This window comes from Cololabis saira, chromosome 4 (assembly GCF_033807715.1).
Source record: "Cololabis saira isolate AMF1-May2022 chromosome 4, fColSai1.1, whole genome shotgun sequence".
NCBI lineage: Eukaryota > Metazoa > Chordata > Actinopteri > Beloniformes > Belonidae > Cololabis > Cololabis saira.
Genome location: NC_084590.1, coordinates 32,472,661 through 32,487,188, shown reverse-complemented (window position 1 = coordinate 32,487,188; position 14,528 = coordinate 32,472,661). Strand labels below are relative to the sequence as shown.

The 14,528-nt window shown below is 38.8% G+C and overlaps 1 protein-coding gene and 1 long non-coding RNA gene across 2 annotated transcripts; both read left to right on the top strand.

Moving 5' to 3' along the window:
- The first annotated feature begins 1,592 nt into the window (after nucleotides 1-1,592).
- LOC133442383 (uncharacterized) lies at nucleotides 1,593-2,414 on the top strand. Its single transcript, XR_009782549.1, has 3 exons — nucleotides 1,593-1,667; nucleotides 2,084-2,165; nucleotides 2,313-2,414. It is a non-coding gene; the product is annotated as an uncharacterized LOC133442383 (long non-coding RNA).
- A 2,163-nt stretch (nucleotides 2,415-4,577) lies between these two features.
- On the top strand, nucleotides 4,578-11,827 carry LOC133442382 (P2Y purinoceptor 13-like). The gene is made up of 4 exons (XM_061720361.1): nucleotides 4,578-4,671; nucleotides 6,289-6,490; nucleotides 6,576-6,965; nucleotides 8,643-11,827. Exons 2-4 carry the CDS (start codon nucleotides 6,305-6,307, stop codon nucleotides 9,120-9,122), a joined length of 1,056 nt encoding a protein of 351 aa, XP_061576345.1. The 5' UTR covers nucleotides 4,578-4,671; nucleotides 6,289-6,304; the 3' UTR covers nucleotides 9,123-11,827.
- The last annotated feature ends 2,701 nt before the right edge of the window (nucleotides 11,828-14,528 follow it).

Here is a 14,528-nt window from a genome sequence, read left to right as displayed (position 1 = left end):
TAAACAAACGGCCAAAACGCATGAAAACGCCTCCGTTTTTGCTCCGTGTAAACGGAGCCTTAAAGGGGAGTTTTTCCTTGCCACTGTTTGGCTTAAGGTTTTTCTTCCACCAAAGGGGCTTTAACAACCCATTGTTTATTTAACAATTGCCCTGGGGTCATGTTTGGGGTCATGTTTGGGTCTCTGGAAAGCGCCTAGAGACAACATGTATTGTAATAGACACTCTATAAAAAAAATGAATTGAATTGAATTAAATAAAACTGATAAACACTTGAGGGAGTTGTGCAACTACATTGTTGAATATAGTGATCTTTACTCATGAGTGCAGAAAGCACAAAGGAACACAAAAACCCCTGCTACACATGTCTTAATGTGATTACTGCTTACTTCAAAATTATTTAGATGAAGGTAGCTGTACATGATGGGTTTGTATTCAGAGTATTGACTTAGTCTGATTAATAACAGATTGTTATCCACGTAAATACAATAACTGTGGCAGTCCTCAAACTCCATCCTATAAGCATGCAGCAGTGATAGATAATCCCAAGTGATCTCAACGGATACGCAAATCTTGAAAATAACCAATGAAGGCCAGAGTGGTGCCAGAGATAACTGGAACACTTGGGGCTGTGGCCTCCAAACTGGGAGAGCGGCTCCAACAGATACCAGGAACAGCATCAAACATCTGGGAGCAAAAGATACTGTCCAAGGAAAAGCTACCATTTTTCTATGTTGTAAAACCATGCTCAGACCTAAAAATCTATGTTTTTTGTTGTTTTAAAGTAGTGCTAGTGTGGGGTGAATATACTTGTCTGTTTAGTGAAGTCAAGAAAAAGAAGAAGCCATCCTCACTTCATCCTCACTTCAAGCTCAGTCAGTTTGGAAAGTTACAAGACTTTGACAATGTGTTCAAAATTGTTTGTTAAAACCATCAAATGTTGGCTTTCTCTTGGGGGGCGGTGTCAGGGTAATATGAGCTCTTGAGTTATCAGCCTCAGAAATCACCAAGATTAAAGTCAGTTGGCATACACAGCTGTTCATTAAACGGGCTGTTTAGGTCAAGCTGCATTCGCTTTTTATTTTTAACTTAAGAATTTGTAGCACTTTTTTTCAAAAACAAAGGAAAAACAAAACATCTCTCACATCATTTAGCTTTTTAAATGATCCACAGAGCTCATGCCGTGTCACAACCACAGTGAGGACTATTTGTTATGCTAATACTGAATGATGACCGGCATCACACATGCAGGATAACACCTGTGTGTGAACGACCACACGTGGCATGGCTTTGTCAGAGAAAGATGAGACAGAAGCAGCAACATCTGGAACGTCTGTTTTGATCAGTGAAGGCGAATATGGCGGGCAGCCTTATCCTGAATGTCCATCCCATCAGCCCAAAGGGGGGATCGCACTGTCAGACAGTTACAAGATGTTATGTACAACATGTTTGTGTGCATTTCTTTTTTGAATATATATCTCAAAGCTCATTGAGTTTTTCTTAATTTTGCATAAGTCTTGATAAATTGCCGGTCCCAACACATCTGAAATTCAAATTTGTTTGCTAGGAAAATCAGCAGTGTTTCTTAAGCACCTGGCATGTTGTTGCATTGTCACACAGATCCATTTCCTCCCGTTGAGTTTGAGAAGACAGAGACAAGTCATAAACTGTAAGTTGTTGAAATATACCTTTTTTTCCCTCATCATACGTTTAGATAAATAGATTAAACATGGGAGTCAAAAAATAGCCACTCAGGAAATGTTTTTAAAACTTTGTTTGAAGAACTCAAACACATGATTTAATTTCTGACAGAAGAAAATGAAAGTATATTCAGAGTGCATCAACAGTTTAAAAATATTTATATTGAAATAATTGCATCTAAAAAAAAATTTATATAATTTAACATAACTGAAAAACCGAATAAAATTGTTTTTATATTTCTTAAGTGAAACGTTTCCACGATTTTAAGGAATGTAAAAAGCATATCAAGCATCATTTAACGGGATTATTGAATTTGTACGGTTGAGGAATCATTTCCAACTACCATGTTATATAATAACAAATTCTTTCCATTTTTCTACACAGTTTGTATCTTAACTAAGATAAGCGACCTAGCGACGGATGATGGATGAATATTTGGATTCGTCCTCTGGCAGTGGCCATCGGAGTGAGTCCAAAACTCAAATCATTTATCAAATGAATAACTCAAAAAGCAGAACACTTTGTTGAAAAGACTAATATTCCTGTACAGCAGAAATCATGACCTCAAAACACCTCAAACGTTGTTTTTTTTATGTGTCTTCTTTACCTTTAGGTAGTGGGAATTCTTCAAAGCAAGCAGCTGATGTTGGGCAGGACTGTGACATATACTACAGCCCCGTCACAGTTCCAGCTCTTTACTTGACGATCTTCCCCATAGCTCTGTTGCTGAACATTGTGGCAGCCTGGGTGTCTCTGCACCTGAAGTCTACCACCACTTTTGTGGTTTACCTGAAAAATCTAGTAGCTGCTGACATTATCATGACTGTGATGGTTCCAATCAAAGCGGCAGCAGATTTGCCAGGTAAATGGGTGTATTTAGTTAAGCCTTCATGCCGTTTTTTCAGTGTCGTTTTCTACAACACACAGTACACTTGCATCGCTCTTTTGGGATTGATTGGTGTGGACCGTTTCTTCAAGATCGTGATGCCCCGCAGCAAGTTCTATAGCCAGAATCTGATTCTTAGCAAACTATTGTCAGCTTCAATCTGGGTGATCATGTTTGGAGTCGTAGGTTTGCCAAATATGCTTTTAACTAACCGGTCAGTCCCCAATATAACAAAAGAAACCTCTTGTATGACGCTAAAAGGACCAGAAGGGATACATTTTCACCAAAACATAATCATTTTTCTCAACGCTTTCTTTTGGCTTGTCAGTGTAGTCATTGTAATTTGCTACATTTGCATTGCAAACAAAGTTATCCAGTCGTACAGGAACTCCGGCAGCAATAACAGCCAGGGTCAGCAGAAACTCAAACTGCGCATTTTTCTGGTTATCATTGTGTTTTTTGTGTCATTTGGTCCGTACCACATTGTCAGGATCCCATACACTGCACAGCAGGTTAGCACATCTCGGAACAGCTGCTCTCCTGAATATATTAAGATACAGTTTGCCAAGGAATTCACCCACTGGCTTGCGACAACAAACATCTGCATGGACCCCCTTCTCTACGTCTTCCTGTGCAGAGAGTTTAAGGAGAAACTGATGTCTATGCTGAAAACTGTATTAATCTCATTTAAAGCAGCAGCAGGAAAAAAAGGAGATAACGTCTAGCCTGACAAAATATTTTGATCATGAAAATGGCATGCTAGGTTCTGAGGTCAGGTGTAAATACAGACTTAGTAAACAGTAAGTTTACTAAGTCTGTACTAAGTAAGTAAACTGAATATTATGCTATTTTTTTTCTTTTGTTCGCAAAGTTGAAGATCTTTGTTTCATTTACTTATCAAAGTGTTGCTCTCAAAAGTCTGCCAACCAAGGGCAGGAAATACTGTGAGGATGTATGAGATAGACATGCAAATGAGTGAAATTATGTTGTTTTTAATGTGTTTAAAGGGGCTCTGTTAACCCATGTCCCCTGGGGAAAGCACTGAAAAATATATTTTGTACGTGACAAAGAAGTCTTTTGAGGTTTGAGCTAAAAGCATAAAGCAGTCATGCTTTTAATAAAATTCTGCAAATGTTTAATGTCTGTATCTGCTATTTTATCAATTTTGCACCAAAATGTTTTACCATTAACAGTTTAATTCAAAGAATAAAGGATGTATGCAATAACGTCAGATCAGTTTTGTCGCCTTTTTTTAATCACATCACAAAAGCCCTTTTCACACAACACATTCAGTCATGTGTGATGTGAAACATAACGCCTCTGCAGGTCTGCAAGTACAGCCTTCTACTGTATGACAGACACATTAAAGCATTTTCTGATTAAATCAAAATACTCATTTTACGACATGGTAACACATGCATACCATTTCTCAGCCGCATTCGTCCTTTTTTTAATAACTCCTGGATCACATCCAAACAAAATCACACAGGAAGTCACGTTCAAATGTTCTCAGAAAGCACTATTTTTATCTAGAAGTGCAAAAGGGAATACAACTAAATGAAAACACAACTTGATCAGACATTAGTGGAGTGAAATGCTATGTGTATTGCAGCTGACAGTGGCTTACACATGTTTGGAAACAATATACATGTTGAAATGTTATACATATAATTATAGTACTCATATACTATATATAATTATAGTAATTATAGTACACGGTGTCCTACTTTTACATATTAATTTCGTGTGAAGTCTGTGGCACATATCGTATGAAACCACTTTTTTTATCAGTCAGATGTGCAGTGATAAATAAACCGAAACCTGAGGGCAGATGCAGCTTTGTGCAGATGGTCTCTATGTTTGGATCAAGAACTGAGCTGATGCTTTGGCGTTTGCCTGTCAACAACCACTGAGACTGACGCAAGCTAGAGGAGGCAGGGGGACTGGCACAGAGAAGAACAAGCCGCTCTGCAGACAATTGGAGCAGGAAGCAAGGAAGGAAAGGGTCTTTCACCCGGAGGAAGGCTGGCAAACTCATTGGGATTGTGACAAGACAGCCACACAGCAGCTCCAGAGACCACCCATTGTAAGAGCATCAAACCATCAAACACACACACACACACACACACACACACACACACACACACACACACACACACACACACACACACACACACACACACACACACACACACACACACACACACACACACACACACGCACACGCACACTTAAAGTGAGAAAGCGAGCAAGGGGGAAAACTGAAAGAGACAAAGTCTAACCTCAGGTCAGAAACAGTATTTAGTTCCTGATTAAAGAGCTAACACCAGCAGCCTTTCTTTATATGTTGTTGTTTTTGGATCCTTCTTTCTTTTTCATTTTTCATCTGGTGGCTCAGAAAGAGAAAAGGGAATTGAACATTCACTACTTCCTTTTTGTGAGATACTTTTTTTTGCTTTGCTATTATTATTCTTCAAATGCTCATAGTCTCTATCAATAGAGGAGGAAAAGAAGGTAAGACTCAATTGTTATTCTTTCTAGACAAAAAATGCCAGCTGATGCAGCATCCTAATTTGAAGAAATGATTTAACATTAGTGTAAAAAAACTAAAACGCACTAATTTGAAAGGACAATATAGTTTGGTTGCCATGGCACCTGCTCCTGCTTCACTATCATTCTAAGTTGTTAATGTGGTCTGTGTGAGGACGGAACAGCTGACAGATATACTGTCAGACAGATGGCAAGCATATAATGAACAAATGCATCAATGGGATGCTTGATGGCTCCAGCAGACCCCCATGACCCTGAAATGGAAGAAGCGGATGTTGATGATGGAGATGGATATTTGATGCCTCTAAAACTGAATATCTAGTCTAGATCTGAATTTTGGCTGCTGCGCTTAATGAGTTTATGACTGAGTGAAGCAAACGGTTACGCTGTACTCTGTGTTTGGAAAAAAAGAAAAAGTTACTAAAACAGAAATCTACTTGAGGAATTAGAAACAAAATGAGATGTAGTATTAAATATTGTTACATTTCTTCCTCATACTTCCATATCATACTGAAAGTAAAGAAAGAAGTGCAGAATAGTTTCCAGCTGAAGTTTAATACCAGCCCATCAACTGGCTGCACATGCTAGAAACATAGTGACCCCAAACCACATCCTGATTTGGCCCTGTTTGGTAATCTGCCGACACCCATTTTCTGTACATGATCACGTTGCCCACAAGTCAAACTGTATATAACTATGACAAATACAGTAGTTATGGAAAGCATGTGAACACTTTTTGTACTTGCCTTTAAAATGTGTAAATACTGATAGGAAAGGCAAACATTGTAACTATTTAAGGTTTCCAAAAAAGTTTCAAAAACAACTAAAATAAAACCTATATTATTTTGTGATGTAAACATTAAAAACATTTTTTGCTGTAGTATCCTTTAAATGGAAGCCGTTGTCTTCCGTGAGTCCTGCTGCCATGAGAGGGCACTGGTCTGCAATGCCGTTTAGATTTGTAGTACCTGCACAACTTAACAATAGAACTTTTTGTCGTAGCAAAATAATCTGTTGTCTGTTTTGATTGCAGATGGTGTTGTTCTCCCTTTCCATAATTAAATAATGTCTCTCTCTCTCTCTCTCTCTCTCTCTCTCTCTCTCTCTCTCTCTTTCTCTCTCTCTCTCTCTCTCTCATCTAATCTTATCAAAGGTCCAGCAAGAATCCAATGATGAACAACACTCTGTCCAATACATCATTCAAGTGTGTTAGGGATACCAGTGTAACATCGGTGGTCTTTCCCTGTCTATACAGTCTCCTTTTCATATTTGCTTTTATTCTGAACTCTCTGGCTGCATGGATCTTCTTCAACATCCCCAGCACCTCAACATTTCTGGTCTTCCTGAAAAATGTGGTAAGCCACTAACAAAGACACGTGTATTTGTTATTGCAAAGACAGCAAAAACTGCAAAACAAAACTTGGTTTCAAATATCAACAGGTGGTGGCTGACTTGCTGATGACTTTGACCATCCCTGTGAAAGTCTTAACCGACGCTGATATAGGTTCCTGGCATCTGCGAGCCTTCTACTGCCGATACTCTGCTGTTCTTTTTTACATCACCATGTACATTAGCATCCTTTTGCTGGGCCTCATCAGCTTGGACCGCTACCTTAAGATCGTCAGACCTTTTGGGAAGTGCGTCCTGCAGAAGGTTCGTGTTGGCCAAGTATTGAGTGCAGCTGTTTGGGTGGTAATGTTGACTTTGGCACTACCCAACGTTATCCTCAGTGATCAAACAACAAAAGTCTCTAAAGGTCGACTCAAGTGCACCTCCATGAAGAGCGCAGCTGGTCTACATTGGCACGAGGGATTCAACTACTTCTGTCAGGTATGTATTATATGAAGAAATAGTCAAAGGTAGGGTAAGCTGTTGCACACAATTTTTAACCCAAAAAGCTTTTTTTAATCATTCTTTCAATGCTTCTTTGCAAGACACTAGCTCACCATCTCTTGAGTATGTTGTAAAAAATAATGTAAAAATTTGGCTTGCTTACATAGCGCTAGTTTTGTAAACTGAAAGCAAACAGTTTCTCTAGTTGCTTTCCCATTGCTCCAGCCAATCAGTGGCAGAGGGAGGGTTTTTTGAGGAGGCTTGGGCGAGTTTATGATGTGGCATATTTTCTGGGAAGATGCACTGGAGATAGCACTGGGGAAGGAGAAGCAAGCTTCAAATATATGTGTCATCAAAAAATCTCTTTACCATGCCTTCAAAGAGAGGGAAATATGTTTTATATTGGTAAATACAATATTTCAGATGTGGCAGAGGCAGTGGCGGAGCGCGGGTCTCAGTACAGAGGGGGCAGCGCATTCTCAATGGGCCCTTATGATAGTCATTTTAACGTTCAACAACACCTCATCCTACCCATCAAACAACATTTATTTTCACTTTTATTGAGCCAAGCAAGCCTATAGGCCTATGCTGCAGAAAGCAGAGTAAAGTCACAAACTTGTTCAGAAGAACACACACACACACACACACACACACACACACACACACACACACACACACACACACACACACACACACACACACACACACACACACACACACACACACACACACACACACACACACACACACCTGACAGCTGTCAATCACCTGGAGCTGAAAACTCAGATAGTCACAGACTGACTCAGTTCCATCTTTGATACAGCTTAAATACACAAAAAACATAACTGGTCTAAAATTACACAATCTATTTAGATAGATATAGACACAGTGGTCTATAACATCATTTCTGAGCTCTATAACAGAGAATAGACTCGGCGGTCTAGTTGACAACAACACAAAGCACATTCAAATAGGCAGGTGGTCAAGGCTACCACAACATTCTGATAAAGAAATTATTTATGAAGGTTGCACTGACTCACCAATGGCAGTTGACTCTTCCATAAAACTTTGTACATGCTTAGTCCTCTTTTAAAGTTTAGCGCTCATCTCCTTCATGGCAGCAAATTTGCAGAGTCGGCAAATTGGCTGTAACTGTTGAATTATGGTTCCGTGTTACACCAACGCAGAGCCTACGGCGTAGGGTACGCAGTGATGCGCACGTACGGTGCGCATCGTACGGCGTACCCCACGCCATAGGCATCGCCATACCCTACGGCGTAGGCTCTGCGTCGATTTAACGCGGAACCATAATTCAGGCTTTACAGCCAATCAGCGTTGGCTCACAGCCCCGATGCGTTCAGGACAGTTGTAAAGTAAGAATTAGCCTACACTGGCTGCACAATGCACATTTTATCGTAATTATAGCCTACAATTTACGATTATATATGAACGTATCACACAAAACGGGGCCCTATCATTGGGCCCTATGAGCTTGTGGGCCCCGGGGCGCCCACCCCCTCACCCCCGCTCTGGCTCCGCCACAGGTCAGAGGAGATGACAGAGTGATTTTATTCTTCTCATCTAATTCACAGCAACCATGTTTAAAATGATGAACTACAGTGATACTATCAGAAGTTCTGTCCTCTTTCATGGTATGTTGATGCTTTTTTTCAGGTTGTTTTTTGGGGCACACTTGCCTTGATGGCAATTTGCTACACATTCATCAGCAAGAAGGTCTACGAGTCATACAAGGCCTCAAAGAGCAGATCTCTGGCTGCAAGTCGCAGAACCAAGGCAAAGGTCTTTGTGGTGGTGGGGGTGTTTTTCATCTGCTTCGCCCCCTTCCACTTTGCTCGTGTTCCTTACACTCTGACCCAAACCAGAGGCTCAACGAGTCATTGCCAGGCACAGCAAGCCTTGTACATCGCCAAGGAAACCACGCTGTGGCTGTCAGCCACAAATGTATGTCTGGACCCACTCATCTACGTCTTCTTGTGCAAGGTGTTCAGGAAAAGACTGACTTCTACATTCTGCAAAGTTACTATGGAATCTCCCACAGCAACATCAACACAACTGGAGATGTCAAAGATCGATTACAGTACCAGACTGTCGGAGACTGGAATGCCACAGATGGAACAACTCAGAGACATTTAATAACTATTAAGGTCCAGCCATTTATGGGGCTTGTAGATAGCACTTTATCTTAATGACAGACGTTGCTTAAAAGAAAATGAGCAGAGGTTTATTGAATTAAGATGAATGCTGTATTAACATGCTGTATTGAAAAAGTCAAGCATGTTTATCAGTTGTCATCGAGTTTCATACAAACCAAGCACTTCTGCACAGCGTTTGCTAACTCATGCAATGCATTTCCTTACTTGTGCTTTCTGTCATTCTCTATATCCTGCTGTCTAATCTGGTTCAAACTGCACTTTCCTTTGCAGAAAAAAAAAAAAACATTTAGCAACAGTGTAAACAAGTTGACAGAGCATATTCTTAAATGATTAGTACTCGTCCAGCAGGAGCCAAATGATAAAAACTGAGGGATAAACGGCTCCAAGAGAAGCTGTTCAGAGTAATTTAGACACCAGGAGTCGTAACTCTGAGACAAACAATACAATCTTCACTTTTCATATTTAAATTGAATCATGGACCACTGACCATCTGTAGCCTACGGTAATTACTGCGCAAATAAATACACTTTTTTCCAGATTATGATTTCCAGGTCATACTGTAAGTCTAAAACATTGTAAAATGTCAAATATAATGAGATCTAAGGCAAATATTTATATATTTTTCAAGCTCTCCCAGCGCTGAAGAGAACAATTCAGTAGCTCCGTCCGTGTTTTTTAGTGTTTTATTCACTTTTCTGTTAGTCTGTAGCTTTTCAACCCTTGTGGGTTGTCTGTTAATACATATCCCATGGATATGAAGTACTTTTCATTGGAAAGCAGCAGCAAAAACATTGTTTATTCAATAAAGAAGCTCTTTAAGGTTCGGAGAACGGGACGTGCCAGCGTTGTTCACTCCATACCTGAGGAGGTGCGACGGAAGTACCGAGGCTATCTATCTATCTATCTATCTATCTATCTATCTATCTATCTATCTATCTATCTATCTATCTATCTATCTATCTATCTATCTATCTATCTATCTATCTATCTATCTATCTATCTATCTATCTATCTATCTATCTATCTATCTGATCAAATTTAATCTAAATACTGTAATATAGAAAGAGTAGTAACACTGATTTAAGACAGGTGAAGTAAGGTGACTGGGCATAAAAGCCACAGTAATGTTTGGTACAGATATCACTGAAAAGATTCATCCTTTACATATTTCTAAAAGATATTTAAAACATATGTGTTTTAAATGTAGTCTATGGTTGGTTTCGGGCAGCAGTAATAATAAAGACACATTTTTCTGCAGAGCGGCATCTTTAAAAATATAATTTCCTTTTACATATTGTAAAGACAATGACACGCAGCAGCAGCTCCTGTGAGTGGGTTTTTACAGCGCAAAATAGACAAAGACAAGATTAATCGCTGTTCTGTTGACTTGTTTATAGATCATAGTTTTTTCTGTGTACAAAAGTTGAGTCATAATGATGCAGTTGAGCAGAATATTTTCAGAAAAATACAAATAGTAAACAGATTAAAGTATTCCGTGCTATAAATTCTATAAAAGAAATTCAAATTAAGACAAATTAAAGAAACCCCCAAGATAGCCTAGTCACATGCATGGAAGCCAGTTCTAGACAAAAAAAACCCACAAAATAACAGGAACTTGACATATTCTTGTAACTGGCTTCATGGGTGGTAAACATTGCATGTCAGGAATGATAGTCACTGACACAAAAGCCGATTCTAAACGTTTCCTGTCAGTACACGGCTCAAGACATCGTAATAAAGGTTTATGCTTCATCTTCAATTAAAAAAAAGAAAAAAAATCCTTGATCTGTCATTTTAGTTTTGTATGTCTTTCAGTGTCATCTTCTGATTTTCAGATTGTCATGTCTTTGTTAAGGTTATGTTCTGTCTTATTTCGAAATTTCTGTATGATCTGTTTGAGATTGAGTGATTTCACCACTTCTCTTTACTCACAACACATCTGTTTAACATGAATCATCACCTTTCACTCTGTAAATACTCCTTGGTTTCCATTATTTTTCTGCCAGGTGTTAAATATCTTTGCTATGGTTCTTATGGTCTCCTATGCTGAACTCCTGCTCCTCTTATAATAAATGTATGTTTCCTTTACTGCTGCTTCCTTTATCTGCTTTATTTGAATATCAGTTCTTCATCAGCCAACCATTTGTGTACTCTATTTGGGTCTTTGTTAATCTTTGAACATAGTAAAATGAAAAAAGGGAATTGACACATTGCTGAGTTGTTCAGACTTTAAATGAAACATGTTGAGACTGAAGCGTTTGTCACGCTTAAAGCAGCACAATGTAACTTTTCCACCTTAATATAATACTTCCAGAGTCATTGTGATGGTACATCAACTTACAACAGGTTTAATGACACCTCTGTCATGGTCTGAGGGGGTCTGTATCGCCTTCACTGGCACAATGTAACTTTGAGGTGGATTGTAGTAACCCTTCCACACTACTGGTAAATCACTGAAAGTTACATTGTGCTGCTTTAACTCATTTTGTATGATTTCATATTTTGAACATCAGCAGGTAGCTGCAATTCAAGTGAAGAAGTGTAAACTGAATAAGATGTGAGGAAAAAATGGTTCTCTTTACATCAATCTACAGTAGGTAGAAAGAAAAGACAGATTTATTAGATTTAAATCAGTTGTATCAATTAACCAAAAACTCCCAAAAGTAAAGAATAAACAAACTGAATGTGGAAATAGAAATAAAATTACAAATGCATGACCATTAATAAAATTAAATTGCTACACTTGATTATTTTGTCATATCCATTGTTTGGCTTTTTTGAATTACAGCTCCATGATCCTATGTTCCTGTTTAAACAACAGAAGTGCAAACCTGATTTGCAGTAGAATGGTGAGAATGGTCATTATGTTGCCCTTGTAATTAAATATATATATATATATATATATATATATATACATATATATATATATATATATATATATATATATATATATATATATATATATATATATATATATATACATATATATATATATATATATATATATATATATATATATATATATATATATATATATATATATATATCTCTACAGATCGGTGACTTAGTCATTAGTGCCACCTACAGTACAGTTCATTTAAATCACATGGAGGCCAAAGACATGCTTTTAAAATCTGGATTAGCACAGTTTTTCCACTAGAGGGCAGAAGAATCTTCCCCGAAAAAATCTATCTATTGTCATGTTTGAGAGCTTTCACTGTAGAAATGAATGCACCACTGGAGACTTGCGCTTTGGGATGTATTTAGATCTGCACTGGATGTTCAATTGTCAGACAAGATCACCTCCTTGTGAATGTCTAGGCATGTTTCTTGCTATGAGAACTGTAAAAAAGCCTGTGTGGAAGTTTAACTTTCATCTGGGGTTTAGCACAGAAAACACCTTCAGTGGCCTGAAGTTAAGACTTTTGAGCTTCTCCCTCTTTTTTTAGTGTGTTGCGAATCCTGAAGATGGAAGATTTGAGGACTGAGCTGCTTCACAGTCGGTCATATTTCCTTACTCAGAAGAACTGTTTCATAACATGTATCAGATATGGAAAAAAACAAATGCACAACTGTCACCATTGCAGTTTTGTTGTATTCACACTGACTGGAACATGCTGAAGTTGTAAGGCTGAGACAATAAGAAATGGCAGAAACTTACTGGGGAGGCAGTGGCTCAGGTGGTAGAGCGGGCCGTCCAATGATCGAAGGATTGGCGGTTTGATCCCTGCTCTCCCGAGTTATCTGTCCTTGTGTCCTTGGGCAAGATGCTTCACCCTCCTTGCCTCCAGTGAGGGCATCGCTGGTGTGTGAATGTTGTATGGATGTCCCAGTGGTGGTCAGAGAGGCTGTTAGGTGCATATTGTCTGCCATGTTTCTGTCAATCTGCCACAGGGCAGCTGGTGCTACTCGTGTAGTTTACCATCAACAAGTACGAATGAGGAGTGAATGAATAATGGAACCATTGTGTGCTTTGAGTATCCTTAGAAAAGTGTGATAAAGATCTTATTCATTATTATTACAGGGATTTATACTGTGCAAAGGTCTTGGGTATCCTAGGCTTGTTGTCTTGCAGTCTTGTAGTGTCTGTAACGTTAATGACAATTCACATTAGTTTTTACGATCCTGTCCCCTTTTCCATCCTGTCTCTTTGCCAGTTGTTTTTGCACATTTTCTGGATTCCTGAGTGGGCACTGCTTTTTGTTAAATAAAGGACTTTGTTTGTACTCCTGCTGTTGCCATCTCCTGTATTTGGGTTCTCCGCATAGATTGGATAAAACAATGGACAAAGCATTCGGTCACTTGACCCATTGGTTTCTAAAGACTGGTTTTGAAGCCCGTTTTTCTTTGTGGCGGGCACATGCTGCTTCAGAGGCCAACGAAAAAACACGTCCACCATATGTCAATCAAAGTTAAATTTGCTCCCAGCCCCTCAGCCGAACCCCACCGAAATATCTGGAGAGCTGCTGTCAGACATTTATAGCGGGATATACCGCTTAACGTGTTGACCCGACGGCAAAGTCATAAATAACTGTCGCGTTTATCAGATGTTGGGTTCATGCAAACAATTGGTTAACTCGCTAAACGCGGTAGCATGACGATTACAGATGAGGAATCGACTACAGCTAGGCATTGGCTAAGCTGACTATTAGTCATATTAGAAAAAAATGTAATGCCTTAAACTCTCCTGGTGTGGTAAAAAAAATAATTCACTCCCTCAGAGTTGACATGGATGTAAAATCAAACAATTGAGACCGAAGAGGTTTTTTTAACCAGGCTGTAAATATGTTTATTTCTGCTCTAAAACTGGATATTTTAACATGGGAGTCAATGGAGATTGACTCGCTTTTGCCGCCAACCTCTATCGGTCAGTTAAGGAACTGCAACAAAATTTAAATCCGCATAGAATAGAAAATAGAAATAGAAAGCCTTTATTATCATTATAATGATACAATGAGATTAGGCAGCAGCTCCAAAAAAGTGCACACATGTAAAGACTATGTAAAAAACAAAATAAGAAACAGGAAACATAAATATATATACACTATGATAATGAATGAATGAGAGAATATTGCACATGAATGGATGAAATAATATTGCACATACTGAGTGAAGAATATTGCACATAATGGATGAAGAATAAAAAAATATTGCACAGTATGAGGTAGCTTATGAGTTCAGAAAGTTCACAGCTTTGGGAAAGAAGCTGTCCCTGAGTCTGTTTGTTCTGGTCCGTATGGACCTAAAGCGCCTGCCAAAGGGCAACAGGTCAAAGAAATGGAAACTGGGGTGAGTGTTGTCCTTTAAGATGCATGAGGGTCAATGCAGAAGTTGGTGCTCTGTACTCACCACAACCCCAATCAACACTTTCAATACTTGCCATCAG